The 14,116-nt window shown below is 40.3% G+C and overlaps 1 protein-coding gene across 1 annotated transcript in view; it reads left to right on the top strand.

The window, feature by feature from the left end:
- Positions 1 to 11,609, top strand: part of phlpp2 (PH domain and leucine rich repeat protein phosphatase 2) — a 33,836-nt gene extending 22,227 nt beyond the window's left edge. Inside the window, exons 8-18 of the mRNA XM_029428549.1 lie at positions 775 to 977; positions 1,132 to 1,192; positions 1,864 to 1,959; positions 2,631 to 2,786; positions 4,198 to 4,398; positions 4,916 to 5,078; positions 5,159 to 5,289; positions 5,480 to 5,593; positions 6,209 to 6,403; positions 6,536 to 6,767; positions 7,359 to 11,609. Coding sequence (XP_029284409.1) covers positions 775 to 977; positions 1,132 to 1,192; positions 1,864 to 1,959; positions 2,631 to 2,786; positions 4,198 to 4,398; positions 4,916 to 5,078; positions 5,159 to 5,289; positions 5,480 to 5,593; positions 6,209 to 6,403; positions 6,536 to 6,767; positions 7,359 to 8,639 — 2,833 coding nt within the window. The 3' untranslated portion in view covers positions 8,640 to 11,609. The remainder of the gene's footprint in view (positions 1 to 774; positions 978 to 1,131; positions 1,193 to 1,863; positions 1,960 to 2,630; positions 2,787 to 4,197; positions 4,399 to 4,915; positions 5,079 to 5,158; positions 5,290 to 5,479; positions 5,594 to 6,208; positions 6,404 to 6,535; positions 6,768 to 7,358) is intronic.
- The last annotated feature ends 2,507 nt before the right edge of the window (positions 11,610 to 14,116 follow it).

Below are 14,116 nucleotides of genomic sequence, written 5' to 3'. Positions count from 1 at the left end.
TCATTAACTTTCCTACACGCCTTGAGGATCCAACCAGCAACCGCTGCCCCACCCAAAGCCAGCCAGCTAATAATTCACCCATGGAAGTTAAGTTGCGGTTTGGCAATGGCAGACCATATTTATGAGAGCAAGGTGCATCTGTGTTTGATGGTAGCTCTCGTAAAAAAAGAGGAATTGTTGTTTATTAACAGGATGGATGGAGTCAGGTAGAGCCTGGATATCTGCACAGTGCCTTACCTGACAGTCATGAACTCAGGATTTCTTTACTTTTTGTCCACTTTGTTTTAAAATGTAAGAACATGGGTAGACAAGTCTGACAAAAAAGCTAATAGAAGTTGTCCCCCAGTGAAACGAAGGGAGAGGTGGTGCCAGTGTGTATAAAACCTGAGGGATTGATGTGTTTTATCTATCATTTTCAAATTCACATTGATTGACCTAAAAGAATGCTACAATATTTGTACATTTTCTTCGCATGCCGCTCACAATATAAGATTATAGGAAGCTGTATTCTGGCTAAAGGTGAAACCTTTCTTAAGTTTAATACTATTACTAATTTCTATATTCCACAATAGTTAGAATAGACATTCTCCCAGTAACGTATGGATGATCTGTCACTGTAAACTAAAAAGCCACAGCTAAATACCATACAACTAATAAAATGTTTAAGAGTTTCTTCACCGTATTCAGAGTTTTATTTAATCGCACATAAAACGCTTCTGCTCCTGTAGGAACAACCAGTGATATTTTATTTTTTGTGCTCTCTGTTAAATGCAGATTGAATGGGCTGCACTGGGTGAAAAGTGAGAGTCTCGAGGCAGTGAGCCAGGTGACCCAGCTGGACTTACGGGACAATTGCTTGGACTCACTAGACCTGAGCTCCATCTGCAACCTGGAGACTCTGCACTGCGAGCACAACCAGCTGGGGACACTCACACTCAGCGGTTTCACACTGCGCATGCTTCATGCCAGCAGCAACCGTGAGTCAAACAGAGCGTCAACTGGCTGCTATTATTGCATCACTGCCTATTTGTATGTTCAGGCTCTTGTCCCTAGTGATACATTCATCTTATAAACACACATATGAACAGGCCAGATGTTCAGCTGCTGATTGCTGCTTTTATCTGCCCACAGACCTTACAACAGTCAACATCTATCCAGTCCCTAACCAGCTGACGCACATGGACCTATCACAGTGAGTTCTGGCTGAGAATAAGAAATAGCCACAGTCTAAAGAAAAGTATCTTTAACTTAATGCTCATTATTCTAGTGTTTGTGTAAATGAATTGTAATACTGAATTGGATAATCAATACCAAACCGAAGCAAATATTCTGTGGAATCCATCCAGAGAAGCTGGTATGTATTGATGAGGCAAATATGCTAAACAAATGCAAAGATCACCAAAAACATTATTTTTAATGCTAGATTGACTTTGCCTGTATGGATACTTGTCTGCCTTTCAGACTGTATGAACATTTGAAAGAAGCATCCTATTTTAAGGTAGCGAACCTCACACCCATAATATTTTACTCTGGTTGTAGGCCTGATTATGCACAGTAAACGTTACGGTATGTCAGGGGTTAAATAAGCTATTTTGTGTTTACCAGCCTGTGTAAGACACATCTGTAACATTTATTTTTTCTAGTCAACCTCAATTACTGACTGTGGACACAAACTGTGTTATTCAAATGCAGATAGAGATATTTTTCACGCTTAAATAACCCTCGAGGACTTTATTTCGACCTCCTGTTTACCACAGCTTCGAAACTGTTTACTCATCTGTACTATTAAAAGCAAAATGCGCTCAGTTTGACTGTTTGTGTGTGTGTCTTTCTATGTGTGTGACTGTGTGTGTGTTGAGACAGGAACCTTTTGGAGTACCTTCCGGACTGGGTGTGTGACTGCAGAAAAGTTGAGATGCTGGACGTCACGCACAACTTGCTGTCGGAGCTCCCTTCCAGGTTGCTGAACTTATTCTGTCACTAACCCTGAACCTTTTCTGCTGAAACTTTATCTTTTATGTTGCATCATTTGAATGAATTCAGCCTCTTATAATAAACAGATGGCTATTGTGTCCATAATTAGAAGATCACGGGTCACATTACACATGGTCATGCTTTTTAACTGCTCAATCTATTGACAAACGGCTTGTCATGATGTCTATCTCTTAAGCATTTGTTAGAGTAGTGGAACCATGGAAAGAACAAGGCAGAAATAACAGCTGGTATCAGTCTCGTTGTGTAAGACAGTATCTGTGTCGTTTGGTTGCAACTGTAAAATAATGCTTGCCCATTTTTCGCTGCCAGCCCTCAACACTCATCCCAGGCATTTGCATTTGAATGAGACATCATAAAAGCTTTTGCAAATGAGATAATATTCCTCCATCCACTGTACCCACTTATGACTTCTGTGATGTTTCAGGAGGGAATAAAAAGCCGCTGTTTAGGCAGCCAAGCGGAAAAGGTCATTGGTGGATTAGTTAGCATGGGATGCCATTCTCTCACAACTCCCCCCAGCCAGTAGTCAAGTCAGCACAGAGAGACCATGTTCTTTGGTTTGTTGCCTTTTTGTCGGTTTGTTCTTTTTTTTCTTGTCCTTATCTGGCTCTAATGTCTCTTCTGGCCTCCGACAGACTGCTCAACAGCTTGAGTTTGAGAAAGCTGCTGGCGGGAAACAATCGTTTACAGAGAGTGCCTGACCTACTTGACCACATCCCTCTGGAAGCCCTAGACCTTCAGCATAACAAGCTAGCCGAGCTCCCTGAGAATCTCTTTTCCAAGGCCTTAAAGTGAGTCTCTTAACCCTCACTTCTATATGGATCTTTCTGTTTCCTTTTTCATTCTGTCCTCAACACTATTTATGCTATTACTTAAGTCCTTCAGCAGCTGTTTCCTCTGCTTTGAAACGTTTACCTGCAGTGTGTTACCTGTTTGGTTGCAATTGACAGTTATTGTATCACAGCTCATTGTTTGGGGGAAGAAGTATAGATTGTATGTAGAGATTTTGTGGTCAAGATCAATGGAGCATTTCACAATGTTACTGGAGCTTAATTTGCCCTCCTATTTCCTGTGTGGTAAATCACTTAACACCCATTAGCAGCTCAAATGCCTTAATGTACTTTACTGTCTGTAATGCTGAGACGTAATGGCAGTGACTGCTTTGTGCATGATGGGTTTCCTGATATGTAGTCTAAGAGCTGCACAGCTTACACGGGAAAGTAGTTACACGCAGGACTGATGGAAACGATATATGTCTATAGAAACTATGTAGATAAGTTTGTGAGTAAAGGTTACAAAGCCAGTGAGGTGTCAACAGTGTTGAAATGTTTGTGGGCTGAAGAGATATCATTGCACTTTAATAATGTCTGACTCTGTTTAAAAACAACAGTGTCACTCCCTCATGTCAGAAGGACAGGGTTTTATTACTGTTCAGTATATGATACGCACGGAATGCCTTAACAACATCAATTACATAAGAACCAGCTCAAGTTCCTGTCCCTCCTCTCGGCGCAGGTTCAACAGTATGTAAATCAATGCTCCACTCGCAGGGATGAATTAATGGTCTGTGTTTAGAAGTATCCTCTTCAGTACAATGAGAACAGGAATGGAAATGACAGAGAGGAAAAAAAAAACCTTAAACAATCTACATTTATCCACACGGTAATCACGGTATGTCCTATATTCTGAACATAATAGGTGGCTTGCACTTACATACTTGCACATTACATTGTTATAAAACTACTAATACTTTAGCTGCAACTTTTTGTTAGAATAATGGAATATTAAGCATGCTGCTATATACTACTTTAATCAATATCATCTTAATTAGAAATACTTTTTGCTTACTGATATGTAAATTGGATGTTGCATGCTCTTAGTCATTACATTATAGGGAGGGGAAAGGGTTCCTAATTTGTACAGACAGCGTGAAATCAGGATGTTACGTTTGATGACATTATTTGTATTATTTTGTAAAAAAAGATGTATATTTCCCTGAAACCCTGGACATAAATATCCCTTCATAACATTGATGCCTCGGCTCAGGCAACTCAAATGTTTAGCTTCTCCAAAGCCATTGTAAATGAGACAGGATCGGGTGATAACTTGGAAACATGGATGTAAAATAATGGACAGGGTGGATATTTGCATCGTCCTTTTCAAACTAATGTATCTGCTCTTTTTATTTGTCTTCCCTCACAGCCTAAAATACTTAAATGTGTCAGCCAATGCCCTGGACAGTATCCCTCCCAGCAGCCCATCAGAGGAGAGCCTCAGCACACTCCAGGAGCTCTACCTGACGGGAAACAACCTGAATGAGAACTGCGGTGCTCTGTTGGTTGGACACCAGAACCTGCGGGTCCTTCACATTGCCTACAACCAGTTGCTCTCCTTCCCTGCCAGGTGTGTTACCTTGGCTTTCATGTAGAGATGCACCGATTGCAATTGGCTGATTGCGAATGTTTAAAAGTCGGACATGCCGATTCCGTTTTCTTTTCAAGAACTAAAATTGACAGCATACACATTTTTGTAACTTTTCTTTCATGTACAATTTCAATTAAATTGTATGTCGATAATAAAACATTATTTAATAAGTTACATTCTTCCCCAAACTGCACCAAGTACCAACACTTCTACCAACTTCTCTCACTCTCACTCAAACTAATCTCAAAATAAAAGTGGACAAATAAAATCCAAATGAGAATGAATTGCAGTACGTCCCTCTTTATTTAACATGTTTTACTTTCCCAGAAGAAAAAACGTATCTATATAACAAAACACCTAATGTGCTCCCGCTGAAGAACCTCCACACCAACGATCAGTGCATCTCTGCTTTCATGTCAATCATTTTAAATAATATTTTGTATTCTACTTGTTTAGCTCACTGGATTATTTCACTGTGATGTTTGTGCGTCTTTAGTAAACTGAGTAAACTGGAACTGCTGGAAGAGCTAAATCTAAGTGGCAACAAGCTAAAGACTATCCCCTCCACTGTGTCCAGCTGTAAGAGACTGCACACCCTCATAGCACACTCCAACCACATTACTGTCTTCCCAGAGATCCTCAACCTGCCTGAGATCAAGGTCAGACTCCTTCTGGTTTTATTTGTGTGTACCAATATGTTCAGCCTGTGTCAGCTCATGTGTGTTTTGTACGTTTGTAGCTTGTAGATCTAAGCTGTAATGAGCTGACTGAGATCCAGCTGCCCGACTCGCTGCCTGCCACTTTGCAGGAGCTGGACCTGACAGGCAACAGCAGCCTGATGCTGGAACACAAAACTCTCAACCTCTTCAGGTGAGTCATAAAACCCAGAGCAGTTTCATATAAGCACCTACACCATGGCTTTAGATTCTGTAGTTATCTGGACAAATACTGGAGGAATATGGCAGCGTTCATATGTGAAACTTATAAGAATATAATGTAGCTGTGTGAGGAAATGGTACAGTAAGTATACCTTCTTCTTCAATTCTTTCTCCTTTTTTAGTCACATCACCACCTTGAAATTAGACCAGAAATCCGGCACAACAGCAGCAGACTCACAGAGTGCCTCCACTCCATGGAAACACGGTTACTCTGAAATGAGCGGCCAAAGGAACAAGTGAGTACTGCTTTGTGTGCTTTGCTGAGTGTTTTCTTTGGGGTTTTTTGTGAAAATAAAGAACCTAATTTTCCTCAACTTGCAGACGGTATCAATCTGAATCTTCATATACAAGTAAATGAAATGAAACTGCACGAGTACTCATTGTGTAAACAAGTCTGTTGATTATTGATAAGTCTTTCTAGTCTATATGAAGTGGATTCACCTTGTGTCCTCTGCTGTCAAGCACAGCATCAGAAGTCTTGTTTTGGATTTGACTGGTTATCTGTCTGTTTGCATGTTGCTGTACAAGCACAGAGCAGGTGTCTACTACTGAGTCAATATCTGAATCATTGACACACGCCCAGCACTGGAATCAGTGCGGTCTTCTTTTTAGGAGAAGCTGGTGCAGTAGAGCCTAATAATTCAGTTGGATTTATTATCTGTAACAATGTTAAGTGCATCAGTGTTGAGAGCTAGTAGGGCTGACTGCTCCTCCACCACAGGGGCCCAAACAGCAGTGCATTATATCAGCTGTCACTCCTTGACATGGCGCTGCAGTATGTATGAGGTTTACCTCATTATGGGAGGTGCTGAGTCATCTGCTTGTTAACGTAGATCTTTTGTTTGGGACAGGTTGTGTGTGTCTGTGCTGGCTGTAGACCGGTTTGGAGATGGTGTGGAAGCATGTTATGGCATCTTTGACGGAGATCGCAATGAGGAAGTGCCTCGGCTGCTGCAGTGCACCATGGGAGATGTGCTGTGCGAGGAACTGCAGCACTCCAATATTGACAATGTGTATATGTGCAACACTTTCCTCACCTCACACAGGTAAGATAGATTTTTTAAATGTCCGTCTAACTAAACATAACAGATAATTGCACTCTTAGTGCAGTTTTGTAGACTCCAACCAGAGACCTTAAGAGTTTGTCAGCAGCTTTGTTTTGTTTTTGTATTTGACAGGAAACTAGGAATGGCAGGCCAGAAGCTGGGTGCTTCTGCCTTGCTGTGTTATATTCACCATGAGCCTTCAGATCCAGGAGGCCACTTCAGCCTCACCGTGGCCAATGTGGGCACTTGCCAGGCAGTGTTGTGCCGGGATGGCCGACCTGTACCTCTCTCTAAGGTGTACAGCTTGGAGAACTGCACTGAGGAGATGGAGAGAGTCAAACTCAGTAAAGCCATTATTACCGAGGTAACGCACAGCTACGTATGTTGGGTTCCTGTTTTTACACTAGAGCCATTATGTAGAACTTCTGATCTACTGTTATTGTGCAGTAGGCATGGGACAATATGAACATTTCATGTCACGATTATCCTGGCAAAAATAAATGCGATTCACGATATTATCCCCAAAATATGCTTTAAAATAGCACTAAAACATACAAACAAATATTTGTTAAGAAACTAATATTTGTATCACAGATAGGACACACATCTTCAGTACACAACTAATCAAACGTCTTCTATCTTAAATAAGGATATTATAAATCATAATAAAGGATAAATACAAATTTGGTGAGTCTGTTCCTTCTTACACGATAATTCCTGTATTTTTTAAATCACGCTCTATTATTCACTTCTTGATCATAATAGAGCGCTAGGCAGGTTTTTGAAGTAACTCATGTGAGGATATTCACGATTATGGAAATTCACCATAATCAACTTATCATGTTTTTGATCGTGGTCTACGATAAAATCCTATATTGTCCCATTCCTCATGTGCAGCAGCATATTCAGTCCCCCCCCCCGAAGCTATACAGTCAAATGCAATTCTGTTTTCTAGGATAACAAAGTGAGTGGAGTGACATGCTGCTCTCGCCTGCTGGGCTGCTCTTATCTGTCTCCCTGGGTGGTACCAAAGCCCTGGGTGCACACTGAGCCCCTGTGTTCCCGGGATGAGTTCTTGATCCTGGGGAATCGTGCGCTGTTTGAACGAGTCTCCTACCAGGAAGCCGTGTGCACGGTACAGTCTGTGCGGGATCCTCGTGCTGCTGCCAAGAAGCTGTGTTCACTTGCTCAGAGTTATGGTTGCAAAGACAACATCGAGGCTGCGGTGGTGTCCCTGCATATTGGTGAGGACAGCTGTACCTGTGAGCCACCTGTCTCCACAACTGAAGCACGGGGTCCCCCTCCCGCCCCTGTGCCTATACCTGTGCCTGTGACTGTGACTCCAGGCCCCAGTGACCCAGCCCCCCTTTCATCCAGCAGTGGTCTTGTCTCCGAGTTCAACAGTGAGACATCCGCCTCAGAGGTGGGCAGCGAGGCGGGGTCCACCGCTTCAGACGAGCACCCATCCTCTGGCCCCGCATCCCGCCCAGAGAGGCGCTGTAGCCTACACCCTGCTACTACACTGTGTGGGATCATGGTACCAGGCTCAGTTGGGGCAGGACCCCACCTAGGCCTATTCCAGCGGCAGCCCTCCTGTGCTACGTTCTCGAGTAACCACTCCGACAACGGCTTGGACAGTGATGATGAAGCTCCGCTTGAGGGTGTGATCTCCAATGGCAGCAAGTTAGAAGTGGAGGTAGACATTCACTGTTGTGCTTTCCAACTACGGTCCAAAGACTTGGACCTTGAAAAGCAAGGCTCCGACTATCCCAATGGCAAAATGCGCAGACAGAACAGCGTGGTGGTCTCTGCTACAAACGGCTGCCTGCTGGCTGTATGTGGGAGAGAGATTGCAGACCTCAAAAAGTCTCCTTCTACGTCCAGCCTGTTTGGGAAGAAGCTGTCCAATGGCTCCGTTGTAGCCCCCGAGGACAGTCATAATCTCATTGAGGTGGCGCTGGAGGCTCCGAAGAAGAAATCTGGCTACTTCACTGCCCCAGCACAGCAGGACCCCGAGGATCAGCTCATTGTGCCTCCTTGTCTGGAGCAGGAAGTCAGGGAGCAGTTAAGAGGCCAGAGCCCTCTAGTCTCAGGCCCCCCCTTACCATCCATACCCCCTTCCTTAAAAGACCCCGTGTGGGATCATCCACACCCCCCTGCATTTGCCTCCAACTTGGTCCCAGGTCCAGGCCCGGTCTCCATTCTACAACAGGAAGTCTATGATACTGCCCTCTAGAGGAGGGACACAGCACAGCACCATGTGGCTGGAATAATGTGATTGTGCCATTCCAGGGAAGAAGAAGAGACTTTTCTCATACATGGGGGATATTCTGATTCAAGTTGCCATTCAGATCTTTTGTGAGGACAAGAAAGACCTGCGGGATCTTGATAGTGAAGCTGCGCCAATAATGTGAGGAAAAAAGGAAGAAGAAGAAGAAGAAAGAAAATAGGGGTGACCAAAATCCCAGTTCATAACATGACGTTGTTTAAAGGATAGTTGGCTATAGTTGACCAAAACAATCTGACTTGATATGGGGTACCTCATGTGTTCAAACATGTCAGCAACATTTCCCTTTACTTGGAAGGCAAGAAATCTAGAGGTTAGGGTACGGGAGATTGTGTTCAGTGAGGTCAAATCTCCTCTCCGCGGTCTCTCATGTCATGGAGAAAAAGCCCTGTGACTGAAACTTGAAAAAGTGCCTACTGCAGACGACTCAGCCTAGAGCTCCCCACATCCAGGCTGTGTTTGGGGATGTCTTAGTTAAATTTATAGGAGGGACAGGGTCTCCAAGAGACCAGCACTGGCACAGCTTCTGCTCTCCTCCTCCTTCTGTGGCTTACAAATGAAATCAGACAGTATAAATCTTTGTAAGGCACATAGGTCTAGAAGATGTGAAGACAAAATATCTGCATCTACATCGTCAGAAACATTATGGTTGGGTTTTATTTTTAACATTCCCACACAATATGTATAGAATCTTCTATACAGGATAAATCACTTCTATACTGAGCAGTACAGTCTCTCAAATAGCAGCCGACTGACGTGGCGTGCTGGAGCTGCTGACACCGAGATTGGAAAGTATTGCTATTTAGAGCAATGCATTTTGAATAGCTATCAAAAATAATATCAGACATTCAACTGTTCAAAAGTCCTTATAACAGTGTAATCTGAGACATCAAATGATCTACTTAAAATTTCAATTTAGTCAGTTTTATGGAAAGATAATCGACCCCAGGATGTTTGGAAATCATTTTAAACTTGAACAAACAAGTCGAGGCACAAAAGGGAATTATTGTCGAGAGGTAAAGGATATAATCAGTATTTGTATGTACTGTAAGATATGACCACTGGTACTAAGATTGTACATTTTAGTGTATCCAAACTTCGGAGGCTGCTATCTTTTTAAATATATAAACATCCATCCACGTCCTTTGCAGGCAGTTTCAGTTATTGAGATATTTGTTCAGCTTTGCTCTCTGATGCACTGCCCACACATCCAGATTACTTTCAGGATGTGTTATTTTAGCCCATTATAAACAGAACCAAAACCCTATTTTGTTGTATTCTGTACGATCTGGTCTGTGAACATAGGATGTCATGCAGTTAGACCCACAGCTCTACAAGTATGCACAGACATTTGGGACATAGAAACCAAATATGTCTTTCTCTAATATGATATGATTCTCATTTGCACTCCCATATATTGCTATATGCCATTTCTTGATCAGGGGGCAATGCGTATGTAGAGTTCAGATCACACAGTTGATATAAAAATCAGTGCAGCAGCAGTACAATAGGTGTTGCAATAAGAATGCACTGGCTCAATCCCTTACTATAAGTAAGTAATGTATTTTTCTCATTTAGTCACATACAGTGCTTCAGCAGCTGGTATCATCTGCTCACAATCTGTTTTTTCTTATAATATTTGTAGGACCAATCATACTTATCTCAGCTGAAAGTAAACAACTACATTATTATTTGAATTATCAGGTAACGATTATGGAGCCCTGGAAACCTCAGTTTGTTTCCATTCCCGAACCGTTCCCACCTTGTGCCAAAAGAGTAAGCAGCTCTGCCGGGGCTGCTGTGGTGATAAGAAGGCCAAAGTTGGGTAATTGCTCATGCCAGTGATTACTACACTAGATATTTATTTTTGGTTGCCACTCCGAGGCAGTAGTGGTGCAGTTTTTTGGCATTCCACAGCTGTTGCATAGCTGGACCTTTCAATGTTCCCTTTTAGCCTTAAAGTAAACATTACTCAGTGTTTTTGAAAGGAGAAGCCCTTTGTTTCATCCCACTCATGTTCTGTTTGTGACTGAGGTCTTCAGCGCCGGAGGTGTTGTTTATTAAAGCAGCCTCTCCGCCCTTTCCTTGCTCCCCAGGAATGAGTGATAAGTCAGTGATGAAGCCTTAATTGATGTGTGAGTCTGAATCTTTTCTTGTATTTTGCAAGTTTTTGTCTCACATGGTTTAAAGCACTTTGTACATAGAAAATAGTGATATTCAGAGTTATGTATATTTGAGTTTAATATATGAGATATTGTTCAGCATAGTGTGCTGGGATTATTGTGGCTTCCCTCAGTCCAACATATCACCTCTTGTCTAAGAATACATAGCCAACAGAAATTATGATAACGTAAACAATTCATTTACAGCAGTATGTGTTTTTAGTATGACAAACATTTCTTATTTTACTAAAGTGTTTTGCTTTTTAATTACATTTAAACTTGCTGTTAACTACTCTCAAACTATATGCCAACATTACTCGTACTTAAATATAAATAATTAAGCCCCTCCTGGCAGAACATGAGGAAATACAGTTATTGTTGTTAATCATTTATACCCCAGTGTTGATATTTGGATTCCTAAACATCTGGCATACATGAAAAATGTTTTTTTTAATTCCTCCATATTAATAACAAGTAATGAAAACATTATTCTATGGTAATAATTACTATAATCCACATCAAAGCTGGTATTATAATTATGCTTATTATTTAGAATTCAGTCACTGATTTCAACTAACATTTTAGATTTTAAATTAGATTTAGAAAAGCTATAAAAACAGATTATGATTGTGAATAATATTGGTACACATCTGAAATCAGTTGGAAGACTGAACTGTTAAACAGTTCTGAGAGGAAAGATTTAACTTTCTTAAGGTTTAAAACAAAATGGTGGGAATTCACTCACACAAATATGCAAAGTGTCAATTGTGTATATACATATATATATATATATATATATATATATATATATATATATATATATATATATATATATATATATATACAGTATATATATATATATATATATATATATATGTAAATATATATATATATGTAAATATATATATATATGTGTAAATATATATATATCATGTATATCAGAGCTTCATTTTCCATTACCTAAAACTACAAGAATCCTATTTCTTAATATGTCTGAAAATTAATAATGACTGATGTATGTATGGTGTGTGTAATGTGGGATTGTGTGTGTGTTGCATTACTCTTTTATTATTTTAGGTACGTCCCTTTTGGCTCATTTGCAGTGTAGTTTTATTATTTTGGACTGCATTGCAAATGCTACATTTAATGCTCTCCAAAATCACCTTGGTCAGTTTTTTTGTACAGTCGTACACTCGTACATTTACTCCGTCTGTCTCCTGGTTAACGCTGTATATTCACCCACTGTCCTGTCCAATATACATTTCCAACATGAAGTATATTTGAATAATGATCCATCAGTAGATGAATCAGTGTGCGTGTATATATGCCGACTGTATGCGTAGATACAGGAAGAGGGAGCACAGGGTACAGTGCATTGGCATAAGATATTCCCTTTAATTCTTTAGTGGAGGGGGGTCCAGTAGTGAAATGTTCATAATCCCCTTTGTGCACCAAAATAAAGGGTATGTGCATTTGAGTAGGCTACAGTGTCTGTGTGTTTTTTTTAACTGCTGATTCATGTACTGTAAGGGACCATTTCCTCTCTGCACAACTTAACAAGCTCCCTGTACAACTACGTTGCGAAATGTCTGTGTTTGTGTGTAAAACGAAGCTTAATGTTCAGTACATGTATGCATGCCCGTGTGAAAAATGGATTGACTGTGATTCTGCGTGTGTGTGTGGTGAGTGAAACTGATCCAAGATGCTCCAGTTGTTTAACATGTGACCAAAGTAGCCATTGTTTAATCTCACGGTTCCTTTCTGTACATTATTTTCTAGAAATGCTTGAATATTTTTTTCTCGATGCCAAGAAGCTGATGTTTATTTTTGTACTTCATTGTTTCATGCAAATTTATATTTCCCTCTCCACTACAGAATTTAAAGTGATTGGGATTCTACAGAAAACTGTCACTCATTATGGTACTTTATTTGAAGGTACTAAATAAAGCTGTATTTAATGTTGAAAGCATGCCCTAAATATAAATCAACATAAAAGCATAGAGTACATACAAAATGTGATTTATTTGTACACAATGGAGCATATCTAATATTTTGAGGTTTTTATTCGAGCATGCAGATTATTTGCTAAAATTGATTTAAAAGATGTGTTATTTAGGAACAGGACTAACAATGAGCACTTTTGCTGTGTATCAGACAGACGTGTACTCCCCTTGAACTTTCAGAGTGGAAAATGGTCGTTATTTTTATTTGAAATGCTGCTATCATTAGTTTTGAGAAAACAAGCATTTTTTTAATTAACTTTAAGCCAAGTAGCAATAAAACTTTTTACTGTGAATTTTTCTGTCCTGTGTCCGTTTTGCTCACCGTTTTTATGATGATTTCATGCCAATAAATATCATCAAAATGACTATTTTTGGTCAGTATAAGACATAATGTCTAGTGTTATTTTGTCATAATGTAAGAGGAGGTTATTGATATACTTACGTGTGTTTCTCTGGTGAATGTTCTCCTATGCAATTTGCATAAAAGCAATCAAAAATATGAATCACAACAGAGAACAATGCTTACTGTGAAAATATGTACAATCAAGTTCCAAGTGTTGAAGTCATAACTGAATTCCCAAACACATTAGATCTGCCATCTATTGGTGAAGCTCAGCATGACGCCTCCAACTCGAGTATAACAGTTGACAAATAACAAGGAAAAGATAATCCTTAATGTGACAAAAGTCCTGGTATCAATTGTTTTTCTTGTAAGTGATGTAAGACCTTTAGGGAGCCGGACTCTTTGCTTCTTTGAAGTAAAGTCTATGGAGGAGCCATCATATCACTTATTAATCTGAAATACTGTGGATATTTTAAGCTTTTATCAAATGTTCAAAGCAGTCTTTTCTGCTGCACTCGTCTCTCGTGATGCAGCAAAGACATATGACTTGACTGGATATTTTCCTTTCAAGATCTTGAGACAGTTAGTTTGAATAAATAAGTCAATTCAGTCTATTACGACAGCCTTCTGTATCAAGATCTGACTGCCAGGAATATTCATCATACTGAGCTTCACTGACAGCGCTGAGATCTAAGGAATGCATCATTTAGATCTGAAACACAAATTATTTTACCTTAAAAGATATCTGCTTACCTGGGTAACATATCAGACACTATTAAGACACCACTGACGGCGCCGGATATTCTTTGGTGCAAGTTGATGTTTTGTCTCTGCTACACAACTGAGGCTTCTAAAAAGAATGATTAAATATTATCTAGGCGTATTTCTGGCACTCAAAATGCTTCTCTATTTGCCTTT

The sequence above is a fragment of the Cottoperca gobio genome, chromosome 3 (assembly GCF_900634415.1).
Source record: "Cottoperca gobio chromosome 3, fCotGob3.1, whole genome shotgun sequence".
Lineage (NCBI taxonomy): Eukaryota > Metazoa > Chordata > Actinopteri > Perciformes > Bovichtidae > Cottoperca > Cottoperca gobio.
This window is presented reverse-complemented; position numbering and strand designations above follow the sequence as displayed.